General features: G+C 37.6%; 1 protein-coding gene across 2 annotated transcripts in view; it reads left to right on the top strand.

Annotated features, from left to right (window-relative positions):
* Positions 1-14,986, top strand: part of RAD50 (RAD50 double strand break repair protein) — a 93,872-nt gene that overhangs the window by 38,447 nt on the left and 40,439 nt on the right. For both annotated transcript variants that reach the window (XM_019422047.2, XM_019422049.2), the window contains 7 exons: positions 547-729; positions 1,939-2,096; positions 5,204-5,379; positions 6,126-6,363; positions 12,754-12,943; positions 13,359-13,485; positions 13,870-14,063. In XM_019422047.2, coding sequence (XP_019277592.1) covers positions 547-729; positions 1,939-2,096; positions 5,204-5,379; positions 6,126-6,363; positions 12,754-12,943; positions 13,359-13,485; positions 13,870-14,063 — 1,266 coding nt within the window. The remainder of the gene's footprint in view (positions 1-546; positions 730-1,938; positions 2,097-5,203; positions 5,380-6,125; positions 6,364-12,753; positions 12,944-13,358; positions 13,486-13,869; positions 14,064-14,986) is intronic.

The raw sequence follows: 14,986 nt of genomic DNA, 5'->3' as shown, positions 1-14,986 counted from the left end.
TCCCTCTAGGTTCCACACACTGTAGATTTTCTATGATTATTGCCATGTTATCACTTTTTATATGGTAAAAATTTTCTTAGCTCATCTCTTCTTTTTTATGAATTTCCAGATTTTCTTCTTCATTTGTAATCTGTCCCCTTGCTTCACACCTCTGCCACCAAAGTAGGCATTGTAAAGTTTGGCAATTCTCCCTCTCAGATTCCATCTTGATAATTTAAGTAAACATTGCTATTTGCAAACATTTCTGTCAATTTAGCAGTTTGTCACAATATTGCCTTGTGATGGGGAATCACCCGTCAGAAGAATCACTAAACTATATACTTAGATGTATTTTTTTCAGTTTTACAGTAAATACTCAGTTTTTTTCCTCTTTGACCTTCCAGGTTCATTTACTAATTCTCTACCATTATAGTAAGGCAGCTTTATAAGATTTTCCTTAAAAATCTTATTTCTTAAGCTTTTTCTCTTGTTGGATAAAAGCAAACAATCATTTTGTCATTGTTTTAACATGAATATATAAATTTGTGTGTTTGAATTTTTGATAAGGAACGTGAGCTAAGCAAGGCTGAGAAAAACAGCAATGTAGAAGCTCTAAAAACAGAAGTAATAAGCCTTCAAAGTGAGAAAGCAGACCTAGACAGGACCCTGCGTAAATTGGACCAAGAGATGGAACAGATAAACCATCATACGACAACACGTACCCAGATGGAGATGCTGACCAAAGACAAAGTATGACCTTGCTTTTTGTTCTGATTATACTTTCTGGTATTTGAAATAACTATGGAATATTTAGTTCATACTGGCATTATATTTTAGGAGTTAAGTGAGCTTAATACTCTGTAAAATCAGGGCACCTGAGTGGCTCAAGTCGGTTAAGCGTCTGACTTCGGCTCAGGTCACGATCTCATGGTTCTTGAGTTCGAACCCTGTGTCGGGCTCTGGGCTGACAGCTCAGAGCCTGGAGCCCGCTTCAGATTTCTGTGTCTCCCTCTTCCTGTCCCTCCACTGCTTGCACTCTGTTTCTTGCATTGTCTCAAAAATAAATAAGCATTTAAAAAAAAAAAAATATACAATACACTTTGGAGTTTAAAAACTTTTTTGTAATTATAAAAATTAATATAGAAGAATATATACACATGCACATTGCTATTAATTTTTATCATATCTCATACAGAAGTTTTCTTTTTTTTAACGTTTATTTATTTTTGAGAGAGAGAGAGAGAGAGAGAGAGATACCATGACCAGGGGAGGGGCAGAGAGAGGGAGAGACACAGAATCCGAAACAGGCCTCTAGGCTCTGAGCTGTCAGCACAGAGCCCGATATGGGGCTTGAACTCTGAACGGTGATATCATGACCTGATCCGAAGTCAGACACTTAACCGACTAAGCCACCCAGGTGCCCCTCATACACAAGTTTAATTTTCATGTTTTCAGACTTGTTACTTTTTTCTCTTATGCACAGAAGGCAATCCCCACTGTAAGACTTTAAGAAATTTTGTATTCTAGGGGCACCTGGGTATCTCAGTTGGTTAAGCGTCTGACTTTGGCTCAGGTCATGATCTCACAGTTAGTGGGTTCGAGCCCCCCTCAGGCTCTGTGCTGATAGCTCAGAGCCTGAAGTCTGTGTTTGGATTCTGTCTCCCTCTCTCTATCCCTACCCTGCTTGCTCGCTCTCTCTCTCTCTCTGTCTCTCAAAAGTAAATAAAACATTAAAAAAAATTTTTTTTTTTAAATTTTGTATTCTTTCATTTTTAGCATTTTGTTTTTTAAGCCTAGAACTTTAATCAGTCTAGAATTTATTTGTTTTCTTAGGGGCACCTAGCTGGCTCAGTTGGTAGAGCATGTGACTCTTGAGCTTGGAGTTTTAAGTTAAAATTTGTGTTCTTCATGTAATGTGGAGATCTTGGATTTCATAAAAAAAAATTTTTTTTTCTATAGTCTGACAAAGATGAACAAATCAGAAAGATAAAATCTCGACACAGTGATGAATTAACTTCATTGTTAGGGTATTTTCCCAACAAAAAGCAGCTTGAAGACTGGCTTCATAGTAAGTCAAAAGAAATTAATCAGACCAGGGACAGACTTGCCAAATTGAAGTAAGTATTTGCAACTTGTAGAAATGTAATACAGATCTCTTATTTCATGCTTTTATTTTTCACTGTTTTAATGTCTTGTCATTTATTGTCATAAAATGATATGTCTTGTGTTAATTGACTTTGGTTCTGCTGTATTTTATGAATCAAGTAAAATGGTGACATTGATTTGGGCCTTTTGTTCCTTGAAAGTTTGCAGAACTTAGTGAGAGGATTAAAATTCTCCTTTTTAAAAATGACACCTGAAACTATAAAACCCCTAGAAGAAAATATAGGGGGAAAGCTTCATTATATTGAAATTGACAAATATTTTCTTGAACCTGATCCAAAAGCACAGGGAAACAAACCAAAAATAGACAAATGGGGGCCTGCGTGGCTCAGTCAGTTAAGCGTCCTATTCTTGATCTCAGCTCAGGTCTTGATCTCCCGATTCATGAGATCGAGCCTCACATCAGATCCCTGCTAACAGTGCAGAGCCTGCTTGGGATTCTCTCTCTGCCTCTCTCTGCCCCTCCGGAGCTCATGCCCGCCCTTTCTCTCTCTATCAAAATCAATAAATAAAGTGGTTTTTTTTTTTTTTAAGTAGACAGATGGGACTACATCAAAGTTAAAAACTTCTACACAACAAAGAAAACAATAGTGGGAAAAGTCAACCGACCGAATGGGAGAAAATATTTACAAACTATATATCTAGTAAAGGTTTATTATCTAGAATATGTAAAGAACTCCTATAATTCAACAACACAAAAACAGATAATTGGATTTAAAAATGAGCATGGGCACCTGGGTGGCTTAGTTGGTTAAGTGTCCGACTTCAGCTCAAGTGATGATATTGCAGTTCGTGAGTTCAAGCTCCACATTGAGCTCCATGCTGACGGCTCAGAGCTGGAGCCTGCTTCAGATTCTATGTCTCCCTCTCTCTCTGCACCTCCCCTGCTCTCATTTTCACTCTCTCTCAAAAAACAAATAAGCATTTAAAAATTTTTTTTTAAAAATGGGCAAAGGACTTGAATAGACATTTCTCCAGAGGCAATATTCAAATGGCCAGTGAGCATATGAAAAAATGTTCAGTATCACTAATCATCAGGGAAATGCAGCTCAAGGCCACAATGAGATAACACATCATACCAGTTAGGATGACCACTACCAAAAAAAACAAAAAAACAAACAAACAAAACAGAAAATAACAAGTGTTGGTGAGGATGCTGAGAAATTGGAACCTTTGTGCATTGTTAGAATGTGAAATGATACAGGTGATATAGAAAATGCGTGTCTTTCAAAACAGAATTACCAGATCCAGCAGTTGCACTTCTGAGTATATATTCAAAAGAATTGAAAACATCTTGAAGAGATTTTTGCAAATCCATGTTTATTATAGAATTATTCTCAGTAGCCAGATGAATGGATAAAGACTCGGTATATGTTTGTGTATAACAATATTAACTCAGCTTTGAAAAAGAAGGAAATCCTGGGCTCCTGGCTGACTCATTTGGTCAAGCGAGTGACTCTTGATCTCTAAGTTGTGAATTCAAGCCCCATGTTGAGTGCAAAACTTACTTAAAAAAAAAAAAAAAAAAAGTTCACCCATCAACTTGGATGAACCTTGAAGGATATTATGTTTAGTGAAATAATTTAGTTTCAAAAGAACGAATACTATATGATTCCACTTAAAAGACCTACCCAAATAGTCAAACTCTTAAAAACAGAAAGTATAATGGTGTTGCCAGGAAATGGGGGAAGAGGGAAAGAGGAATTGTTGTTCAGTGGTTACACAGTTTCAGTTTTACAAGATGTAAAAGTTTTAGAGATAGGTTGCACAATAATGTGTGTATAGTTAACACTGTACTGTGCACTTAAAAGGTTAAGATGGTAGTTTTTAATGTGTGTTTTTTACCACAATAAAGAAAAAGTGATCACTTTTTTCTAATGTCACTTTGAGTGGTGGTTGGATAAGAGTCAAAAATTCCTTACAGATTTTTGAGGAAGATAGTGGATTTGGCTTTGACCATGTTTAATTTGTGCTTGTTGTGGAAATATCTCTTAGGGAGATACTGGAGTTTGAAGTTCAAGAGATTGGAAATTGTTGCTTTGTAAGTAATAATTGAAGTCATTAGTATAGGCAATATCACTTTAAAGGGGTTTATGCAAAGAGAAGAGAAAAGGTTATGGTCTGATGCCTCAGAAACAGCAGCATTTACTGTTGGTAAGCAATGAAGAAGAGCAAGTAAAGGAAACTAGAATTAGGGGAGCTGGGGTGAGAGCCAAACAGGAGTGGTTCTTGTTCTTGATGCCTTGAGAAAATAGACTTTCAAGGAAGTGGCCAACAGTGTTTGGTGCTAAGATAGTGGTGTTGATGAGCATTGCTTAGTGACTAGGATGATCAAAGCATCATCTGTATTAGTTACTTTTATTTTTCCAGATTTTTACTGTGTCTCAAAGTGGGAAGTATCAAGATACAGCACACATGCATTCATATACACTCATCTGAAACAAATTTCTCAAAATAGTACATGTCCTAACTATGCTCATTCTGCTCCAATATATTTTATTCTGTTTTGTTTTTTAAGATAGGTTGAATATAATGCATTATATTGATTACATGCCTTGCCTAGTGCATCATAACCTGCAAAGTGAAAAACCCTGATCTTTGTCAGTATGGAGGTTGGCTAGGATGATATTTAAGAGTTGGAATGGAGGGGTGCCTGGGTGGCTCAGTTGGTTAAGCGTCCAACTTAGGCCTAGGTCATGATCTCATAGCCTGTGTTGGGCTCTGTGCTGACAGCTTGGGGCCTGGAGCCTACTTTGGATTCTGTGTCTCCCTATTTCTCTGCCCTTCCCCTGCTCACACTCTGTCTTTCTCTCTCAAAAATAAACATTAAAAAAAAAGGAGGAATGGAGATAAATTGTACTAGTGAGCAAAATCTTCCATGAATGAGAGGGAATGAATGATGAGACCTAAGTAGATGACAGCAACAATGAAGGGATGAAGGAGAAGTTCTTATAGGAGAGAAGGGAAGTGATATTGTGAAAGGGTCCTACCTACCTACTCAAACTTTTCAAACTGATTTCTCATGTTTTAAAATTGTAATCTATATTTGTTCTTATTTTAGCAAAGAACTAGCTTCAGCTGAGCAAAATAAAAATCATTTAAATAATGAACTAAAAAGGAAAGAAGAGCAGTTGTCCAGTTATGAAGACAAGCTGTTTGATGTTTGTGGTAGCCAGGATTTTGAAAGTGATTTAGACAGACTTAAGGAAGAAATTGAAAAATCCTCAAAACAACGAGGTAAGTTACCTTCTTTTTTTACTTTTTTATATGTATGTTTATTTTTGAGAGAAAAAAATATTGGGAGAGAAAAAAAATATTATTGGGAGAGACAGGGAGAGGGAATGACAGAGGATCCAAAGCAGGCTCTGCACTGACCACAAAGAACCTGTTGTGAAGCTCAAACTTATGAACCATGAGATCATGACTCGAGCTGAAGTCAGACACTCAACTGATTGAACCACCCAGGTGCCCTAAGTTACCTTCTTTATAATATTGAGGTACTTTGACACTTATGAATTTTCACTCACAGGTAACTGTTAAGGATGAGAGATTTAAAAACGTGGTTCTGGAGCCAAATGGCTTTAGTCCTGATTCTATAACTTGATGGCTGTGTGACTTTGGGCAAATTATCAAATCTTTCTTTTACTTCAGACTTATCATCTGAGGACATAATTACCTACAATTTAGGGTTTGAGGGAAGAGTAAATGAGATTATTAGTATAAAGCTCTTAGAACAGTTTCTGGCACATAATATGCTCTAAAATTTTGTTACAGTTTTTGTGTGTTACCAGAAAGTAATTAATACAAATCTGAATGTATTGTGTCCTTCCAAAGATTATGTAAATATCAGAGAATTTTTATGTCTATAATGTGTTTATAAAGGAAGAATAATCATATACATATGGGAAGGGATTATAACCATCATGACAAAACTATATTTTTTATTCCTCTCACTGGTAATAATATTTATTTTCTTAAAATAGCCATGCTGGCTGGAGCCACGGCAGTTTACTCCCAGTTCATTACTCAGCTAACGGATGAAAACCAGTCATGTTGCCCTGTCTGTCAGAGGGTTTTTCAGACAGAAGCTGAATTACAGGAAGTCATCAGTGATTTACAGTCTAAGCTGCGGCTTGCTCCAGATAAACTCAAGTCAACAGAATCGGAACTAAAGAAAAAAGAAAAACGGCGTGATGAAATGCTGGGACTTGTCCCCATGAGGTGAGAATATGGGTTTACCATTACTGTACATGTAACAGTAGCACCGTAAAAGTTACTCATCCAGGGGTGTCTGGTTGGCTTAGTCAATTAAGCACTTGACTGTTGATTTCAGCTCAGGTCATGATTTCACATTTCACGAGTTTGAGCCTTGCATTGGGCTCTATGTTGACAGTGCAGAGCCTGCTTGGGATTCTCTCTGTCTCTCTCTCTCTGTCTCAAAAATAAACAAACATTAAAAAAAAAAGGTACCCATCCAGTCCCTGGCCATATTTTAGGTGTTGAGTAATGTGTTGAATGAGTAAAAAGTCAAGTCAGGATTCTCAGCCAGTATGTCCCCTTTCATGTTATTTATGTGATAAGAAAAAATAACTATTTTGTTTAAAGGTGAGCAAACTTCTTAAACTACTCACAGGGTAGATATAATCTTAACTTTTTTTTGTTTTGTGTGTATGTTTATTTAATTCCTGAGACTTGGCTTAGGAACAGAAATTTTGACAGATTTTGAATTGTTTGCTAGTATGGTGCTTTCTAAACCTAGCAAAAGAATTAAAGTCTTAGAAAGCTCCCCCAAAAGAAATTTTAAACTATATTTTTATGTCTTTCCCACTTTCAAAAAGAATGAATCATAGTGATTTGTATTGTTTATTTTCCCTCACTTATTCAAGAAATTCAAATGATGGTCTCTTTATAAATCAGATCAAGTCAGAAAGTCTGTGATGATATCTTGTTGTCTCCCACAATATAGAGCATGCAGCTGGTCACAGAGACCAATATGACATAGTCTCTAAGGAGCTGATGCTCTAAGTAGACAAGCTCTCAGAATTGAATATTTAGAAAGCAGCGCTTAATAAAGTACTTAATTGGTTCAGACAATACATTAGTTAAGAGAGAAGCCAGTGGACTATAGAATGAGAATAAGATTTTGAGAACGAGATGGGAGGGGAATATAAAGCATAGGGAAGTTGGTTCAACTCTATTAACAGAAGAAAAGTGGAGAGAGAAATGAGGACAGTGTGTGTGAAGGGGAGAGGAGCATGACCTGTGCTGCAATAGAAAGGTGATCTAGAGTTGGAAGAATCATGTAGGGAGATTGATTTCCAAAAGTTAGGAAGATAGGGCTACATTATGTTCAGACCTAGTTACAACTCCCTCTGATAGGTCATAGGGAGTCATCTTTAGGGATTTATGAAAAATGTGTTTTAAGAAATTAATCTCATGTTAATATATTGAATGGATAAGAGTGAGAACAACTCAGTTAAGAATCTGACTCTTAGTTTTCGCTCAGGTCGTGGTTTCGCAGTTCATGGAATTGAGCCCTGTGTCAGGGTCTGTGCTGACATCCTGGAGCCTGCTTGGGATTCTCTCTCTCTCCTTCTTTCTGCCTCTCTCCCCCACTAACTCACACGCTTTCTCTCTTTCTCTCAAAATAAATAAATACATACTAAAAAAAAAAAAAAAAAAAATGTGGGGCACCTGGATGGCTTGGTTAAGTATCCAACTTCGGCTCAGGTCATGATCTCACAGTTAGTGAGTTCAAGCCCTGCATCGGGCTCTGTGCTGGTGGTGCGGATCCTGCTTGGGATTCTCTCTCTCTCCCTCTTTCTGATTCTTCCCCACTTGCCCACTCTCTCTCTCAAAATAAATAAATAAACTTAAAATTATTTAAAAAAAAAAAAGAGTGAGAACTACTCTTGAAGCAGAAAAGCCAGGAGGGTATGTTGTCCTGGAAAACCAAAGAGAAATTTCAAGAGAAAAAGTCAGAAAAGTCTAAGCAGATAGGCTTTGTGGTAGCCAGCCTCCAAGATGATCCCCAGTGATCCCTACCTGCTGGTATTCATGCTCTCGTATAGTCTTCTCCCACGTTCTAGGATTGGTCTGTGTAACCAATAAAATATGACAGAAGTGGTAGTGTGTCCCTTCCAGGATTCAGTTATATAAGACACTACTAGCTGCCTGCTCGCCTTTTCTTTTGGAAATGGGTGAAGCCACCTGCCATATGAGCAGCCCTGTGAAGGGCCCCACTTGACAAGGACCTGAGGCCTTCAAACAACCACACGAGTGAGTACCACTTGGAAATTGATTCTCCAGCAGTCAAGCCTTGAGATGACTGTAGCCCTGGCCAGCAGCTTGACTGCCACTTCAGTGAGACATCCTGAGCCAAAAGTACCTGGATGGCTGTTTCTGATCTCAAAATAAGTGCTGTTGTTTTGGGCTGCTGAGTTTTGGAATGTTTTGTTATGTAACAATAGATAACTAATATAGTCTTCAGGGTGAAAACTAGATTATTGGAGGCTATAGAGGGAATGTGATAAGGAGACAAAAGCAGTAGTTTGAGAATGAAAAGGAGGGAAAGGAATAAGGCAGTGTCTTGAAAGGAAAAAGATTAAGTAAAAGATAAAATGTCAAGTTGGTAGAAAGTGCACTTAGAGGAAATGTGAGCTTAGTTCTGTGTCATATTGATATAAGTAGCAGAAATCAACATTGTATTATATTTTAGGACCCTTGCCATCAGAGCTCCCCTTCTCAGAGTAGGGTACATACTTTATTCATTGCTTTACTTCCTTAATTCCTTCTGTGTTGTAATACTAGTAACTATTTGCTGAATGAATGAGAGCTGTAGTATCTGTTCAGTTATTTACTGTTCCGTGACAACCTCCTCAAAACTTAGTGCCTCACAACAACCATTTATTAGCATTTTCTGTGGCATGACTGGGCTTAGGTGGGTAGTTCCTCACTTAGGGTTTTTCATGCAGTTGCAGTCAGATGTTGGCTGCAACATCTGCCATCTCAAGTCTCTACTGGGCTCAGTGTTCAAGATGGCTCACTCAGATGACTTTCAGTGACACTGACTATTAGCTGGGAGCTCAGCTGGGGCTGTCAAACACAGTGCCCTCGCATGGCCCACACATGTGTTTTGGGCTTTTGGCAGCAGAGTGGTTGGATTACCAAATGAAGGATCCTAAGAGCGAGTAGTAAAAGATACAGGCAATAGAAACTGCTAGTATCTGAAGGCCTGGGCCCAAAACCTGCCATAGTGTTACTTCTGCTGTTGACTATTTGGTCAACAGTAGTCACAGAGCCTGCCAAGATTCAATGAGAGGACACAGACTCCACCTCTCATTAGGAGGAATGTCAAAGTACTCGTGGCTGACTAATCCATATAGTACCCTAGTATCTGGAGTGGCCACTATATGTCACTCTGGTTACTACACACAAAGTAAGATGTCCTGAAGCTAGAAAAATAAATATGTAGTGTGAGAGGTAAATCAGTGCCTTGGAGAAAAGTATATAGCAGAGTAAGGAAGTACAGAAGAGGGTAATTGCTGTTGAAGGTGACAACTGAGTGTAGACATGAGAGAAATAAGGGACAATATTTGTCCAGCAGAAGAGCATTCCAGGCAGTCCAAAATCCCTGAGGCCAAAGGGAAAATGGTTGACGATGAGCTCAGAGAGGTAGTGAGGAACCAGATTTTGCTTATCCTCTTTGAGGGAAATTTTTTTTGTTGTTGTTAATATTTATTTATTTTTAAGAGAGAGAGAGGGAGACCCGGTTCCAAAGCAGGCTCCAGGCTCTGAGCTGTCAGCAGAGAGCCTGACGCAGGACTCAAACTCAGGAACCATGAGATCATGACCTGAGCTGAAGTTGGATGCTTAACCACCTGAGCCACCCAGGCGCCCCAAGGGAAATATTTTTATTTAAAGGCCAAAACTCATCAATACTTAATATATTAAGACCATCATCATGAATGAAATCTCAGATGAAAATATACGTGTTTATCATTTTGCTTAGTACTGAGTCAGGTTTATTTATTATGACAGCTCAGTAAAAACTCATTATTTTTCCCCATTGCTTTGAAAGATGTTTTCACCCAACCAACCATATCTGTATTGGTTTCTTTTACTTAAAAGCCCCTTGGAAAAGGAATGCTGTCACACAAATAGAACTGAGTTTCTGAAAATTTTACACAAAAGAACACAGTCCTAATCTCAATACCCCATTCTTTTGGGAAACGTCTTTATGCTTATGATACTTATTTTAGCATCTTAGGTAATCATCAGAAAAGAAGGCATCAAAATCTGGACCACATCGATTAGAGGTTTTTTGTGTGCATGTGAAAATGTAAAAATAGGGTTACAATTGAATGGATACCTGTAGTTTTCCACAAAGATGTCCCCAGTCAAGTGAATGCTTGACTGTCTTTGGGCTATCGTAGCCATGTCACTGTCTAGGTACTAGGAACATACTTTAAGACCAACTCCTGGTCTATGACCACAAGATTCAGGAAGTAATGTGAGCATGGAATTACTCTGAATCTGCATACCTTCATAATTACTCAGGAAATTTTTTCATCTCAGTGGCATAACAAACTATAGGTCTTCTGTTGCCACCGATCAGTTCAGGTTGGCATTTCTTGGTCGTAGTGTAGACTTTTAAAAATTGTTAACTCATAGCAGTGTGCCAGAGCTAACTCTTGAGTTTTGGGTTTTTCCTTTAGTTTACTGTAAGACTCCACTAGAAATCAATTTAATTTATTGTACTAACTTTTAATTTAGAATTTGGAATTTTTCAGAAATAAAATTGATAGCTTTTTTTTTTTAGGGTTAAATACAAATTTTGTTTCAGAGGTTCAACAAAGTTAGATGTGGAGCCAGTCTTCCTGCCACCAGAGTGGTAGTCCATTAGTTACAGTAGGTGTGATAAACTGGCTAACAGCTTTTGTACCATAATCCCATGTGGCATTTGGCTGAGTGGTCTCCTTCCTTTTTTCCATCTTTTTTTTAAACGTTTTATTTTGAAATAATTGTAGACTTAGAGAAAAATTACAAAAAATAGTACAGAAAATTCACCTCTACCCTTCACCTAGCTTTTCCTCATGTTCACAATTTATGTAACCATAAACTAGTTATCAAAACCAAGAAATTAACATTTGTGTGATGCTGTTAACTACAAACCATATTCGAATTTCAGCACTTTCCATTAATGTTGTTTTTCTGTTTCAGGATCCAACCCAGGATCCGACGTTGCATTGTTTTTATTTCTCCTTAGGCTCCTGCAGTCTTCAGCATCTCTTCATTCTTTGTTTTTCACCATCTTGATACTTTTGATCAGTATGGTCAGTTAATTTATAGAAAATCTCTGTTTGGCAAAATGCACAGTAATACAGTAGTCACCCTTATCTGCAGTTTCACTCTCTGCTGTTTCCATTACCTGAGCTCAACTGTGGTCCAGAAGCAGATGATCCTCCTGACATATATTAACAGTAGCCTCACTTGAAGTCACAATGCCTACATCATTCTCCTCACTTCATCTCATCATGTAGGCACTTTATCATCTAACATCACCACAAGAGGAGGAAGGGTACGGTACAATAAGATATGTTGAGAGAGACCACATTCATATAACTTTTATTATAGTATATTGTTATAATTGTTTTATTAATAGTGTTAATCTCTGTGCCTAATTTATTTTTTTAAAAAAGGGGTTTTTTATAGTGTTTATTTATCTTTGAGAGAGACACAGAATCTGAAGCAGGTGCCAGGCTCTGAGCTGTCAGCACAGAGCCTGACACGGGGCTCCAAACTCCCAAACTGTGAGATCATCTCCTGAGCCAAACTGACTAAGGTTAAGGTGGTTGGACACTTAACCAACTGAGCCACCCAGGCACCCCTGACTGTGCCTAACTTATAAACTCTATCATAGACTTGTCTATATAGGAAAAAACAGTATATATAAGGTTCAGTTTGTATATAAGTGGGTTTGAGGCATCCACTAGGGATCTTGGAATATATCTCCTGTGGAGAAGTAGGGGGGAATATTGTAATTTTTGTGAGTAAGATCTGCCATCAGATACTAAAATGAGTGGGCAGAAATTTGAGGGGCACCTGGGTGGCTAAGTCAGTTGAGCATCCAACTTCAGCTCAGGTCATGATCTCATGGTTCATGAGTTCATGCAAGCCCTGCATCAGGCTCTCTACTGTCAGTGCAGAGCCTGCTTTGGATCCTCTGTCCCCTCTCTCTCTCTGCCCCTTCCCTGCTCACAATCTCTCTCTCAAAGATAAACAAGCATTTAAAAAAAAACTTAAGTTTGAGAAGAAATGAGATAATGACATAGTCCCAACATATTTCTCCTAATATAAGTTATTAATTACAAAGAGAAAAATAGTAACATTATAGCAGATAAATCTGGCTGATACCATGTTACCTAAGTGAACAAGATTAACATCTCTAGTAATAAGATGTAATGAATGACATCATGTCCTCACTGATGAGATGCCCTGAGAAGGGTACAGTCACTTCTATGATATTCTTGCCAAAAATTTAGGACTTCCGTTTCATGATAAAAAAAAAACATTAGATAGCTTATTTTTAATTGTGTGTTTTCTGTTAAGGCAAAGCATAATTGATTTGAAAGAGAAGGAAATACCAGAATTAAGAAACAAACTGCAAAATGTCAACAGAGACATACAGCGCTTAAAGAATGACATAGAAGAACAGGAAACACTCTTGGGCACAATAATGCCTGAAGAAGAAAGTGCTAAAGTATGCCTGACAGATGTTACAATTATGGAAAGATTCCAGGTAAGTTTATTGTAGTTTAAGGCAGAATAAAACTTGTTTCCTGGTGTTTTAAATGTGAAATGTGAGAGTGGTAAAAAACAGTACATCGTGTTCACGTATAGTTTGCATTTAGAGTTCCCTGTCCTGAACTGCAGATAGTCTGAGTGAGTACTGCTTAAACTTTACATTCCTGGGTTTCGATGTTTTATTCATAAATATGAGAGTTAAGAAGTAGTCCTGTTTATTTTCATTTTAGTCAGTTTGCTTTTGTCATTTCAGTTATTAAAATTCATTTCATCCTATTAAACTTTGTTAAAATTATATCTGAAATCAGTTGCAGATTTAGATTTTAAAATAATAGCAATTAAATTTTTAAGATTTTGAATAATTATAATGTAGCAAGTTTGTTAAAGGAAATAACTGTTTTATTCTTAAGATGGAACTTAAAGATGTTGAAAGAAAAATTGCACAGCAAGCAGCTAAGCTGCAAGGACTAGACTTGGGTAGAACTGTCCAGCAAGTAAACCAGGAGAAACAAGAAAAACAACACAAGTTAGATACAGGTAATAGAGTCTTTCTTCATGTACGCATAGAGACTTGATCCCAGCTTATGCTTTTTATCATAAATTTTGTATCTGTTATGTTCTTCCAGTCCACAGTATATCCACTCTTTTCTCAAAAGAGAAAAGTTTCCTTGCTTTGCACAACAGATTTTAAATGATGGGAGGTTTTGAATGATAAGTGTCAGAGGAGCTCTACTGTTTCTGCCCTGTGATCCTTACCCATGGCTGGTCAAGAGGGGTTTTGTAGCACTTTTACTATAGGGGGTGGGACCCATGGAAACTCAGCCTGTGTGAATTCCATAGAATCCATATAAGGAAGGTTGCTGTTTGTAATATTTTCTGTATCCTTAACATTAGTCACGGTGTGAATGTATTTTGATGCAGTTTCCAGCAAGATTGAATTGAATCGTAAGCTTATACAGGACCAGCAAGAACAGATTCAACACTTAAAGAGTACAACAAATGAACTGAAGTCAGAGAAACTTCAGATATCCACTAATTTACAACGTCGTCAGCAACTGGAGGAGCAGACTGTGGAATTATCCACTGAAGTTCAGTCCTTATTCAGAGAGATAAAGGTAAAAAGATTCATACATACATACATGTTTTTTACCTTAGTTCAAACACATGAAGTGCTCTTTATTGCTGTAGTGGCTAAAACTATGGATATTGTGAGGATCAAATGAAAATAGTATAATTCTTTGCATGGCTCCTAGGTGATGGAACTTGTACTAATAGGTAAAGATGTCTGGGAGGATTTTGGCCATAATAAGCAAGAATTGGCTGCCTTGTTAAATAGTGAATTTCCTGTCATTGGAGGTGGTCAGCACGTGGCTGGCTAACTACATACATGATTGTATGGGACATTTGTCTTACCTGCAGATTACTCTATCCATGGCAGACACTGCCTCCCACTCATAACACTTTTTCTCTTTGATTCGAGATGTAGTCTCAGAGTCCTTCCCAATGTAGTGAGCAGGCACATGGAATGGAAATCATTTGGCATTCCTTATCTAGATTAATCAAAATAACAATCTTACCTAGTTTTTTTCATAATTATAAACATTCACTAGGCACTAAATAAATTATGAACCTGTCATTAAATGTTATAAATGTTTCTTAAGTATTTTTTTACTATAAATTATCAGAGGCTTAGAGTGTGATATAAAATAGTAATACCTTGGGGTGCCTGGGTGGCTCAGTCGGTTAAGTGTCCGACTTTGGCTCAGGTCGTGATCTCACGGCTTGTGAGTTCAAACCCCACGTTGGGCTCTGTGCTAACAGCTCAGAGCCTGGACCCTCTTCAGATTCTGTGTCTTTCTCTCTCTCTTTGCCCCTCCGCCGCTCACACTCTGTCTCTGTCTCTCAAAAATAAATAAACATTAAAAAAAAATTTTAAATAGTAATACCTTACGTTTGTATAATTTTTTTTTTCTGTTTATGAAGCCCTTTGACATTAAAGAGTTCAGTGTCTTAGTAATCCTTTTGAGATATGTGGCTA

The sequence above is a fragment of the Panthera pardus genome, unplaced genomic scaffold (assembly GCF_024362965.1).
Source record: "Panthera pardus isolate Hobbes unplaced genomic scaffold, ASM2436296v1 HiC_scaffold_2, whole genome shotgun sequence".
NCBI classification, from domain to species: Eukaryota; Metazoa; Chordata; class Mammalia; order Carnivora; family Felidae; genus Panthera; species Panthera pardus.
Note: the sequence above shows the minus strand (reverse complement) of the source record. Positions and strands in the feature narration are given on the sequence as shown.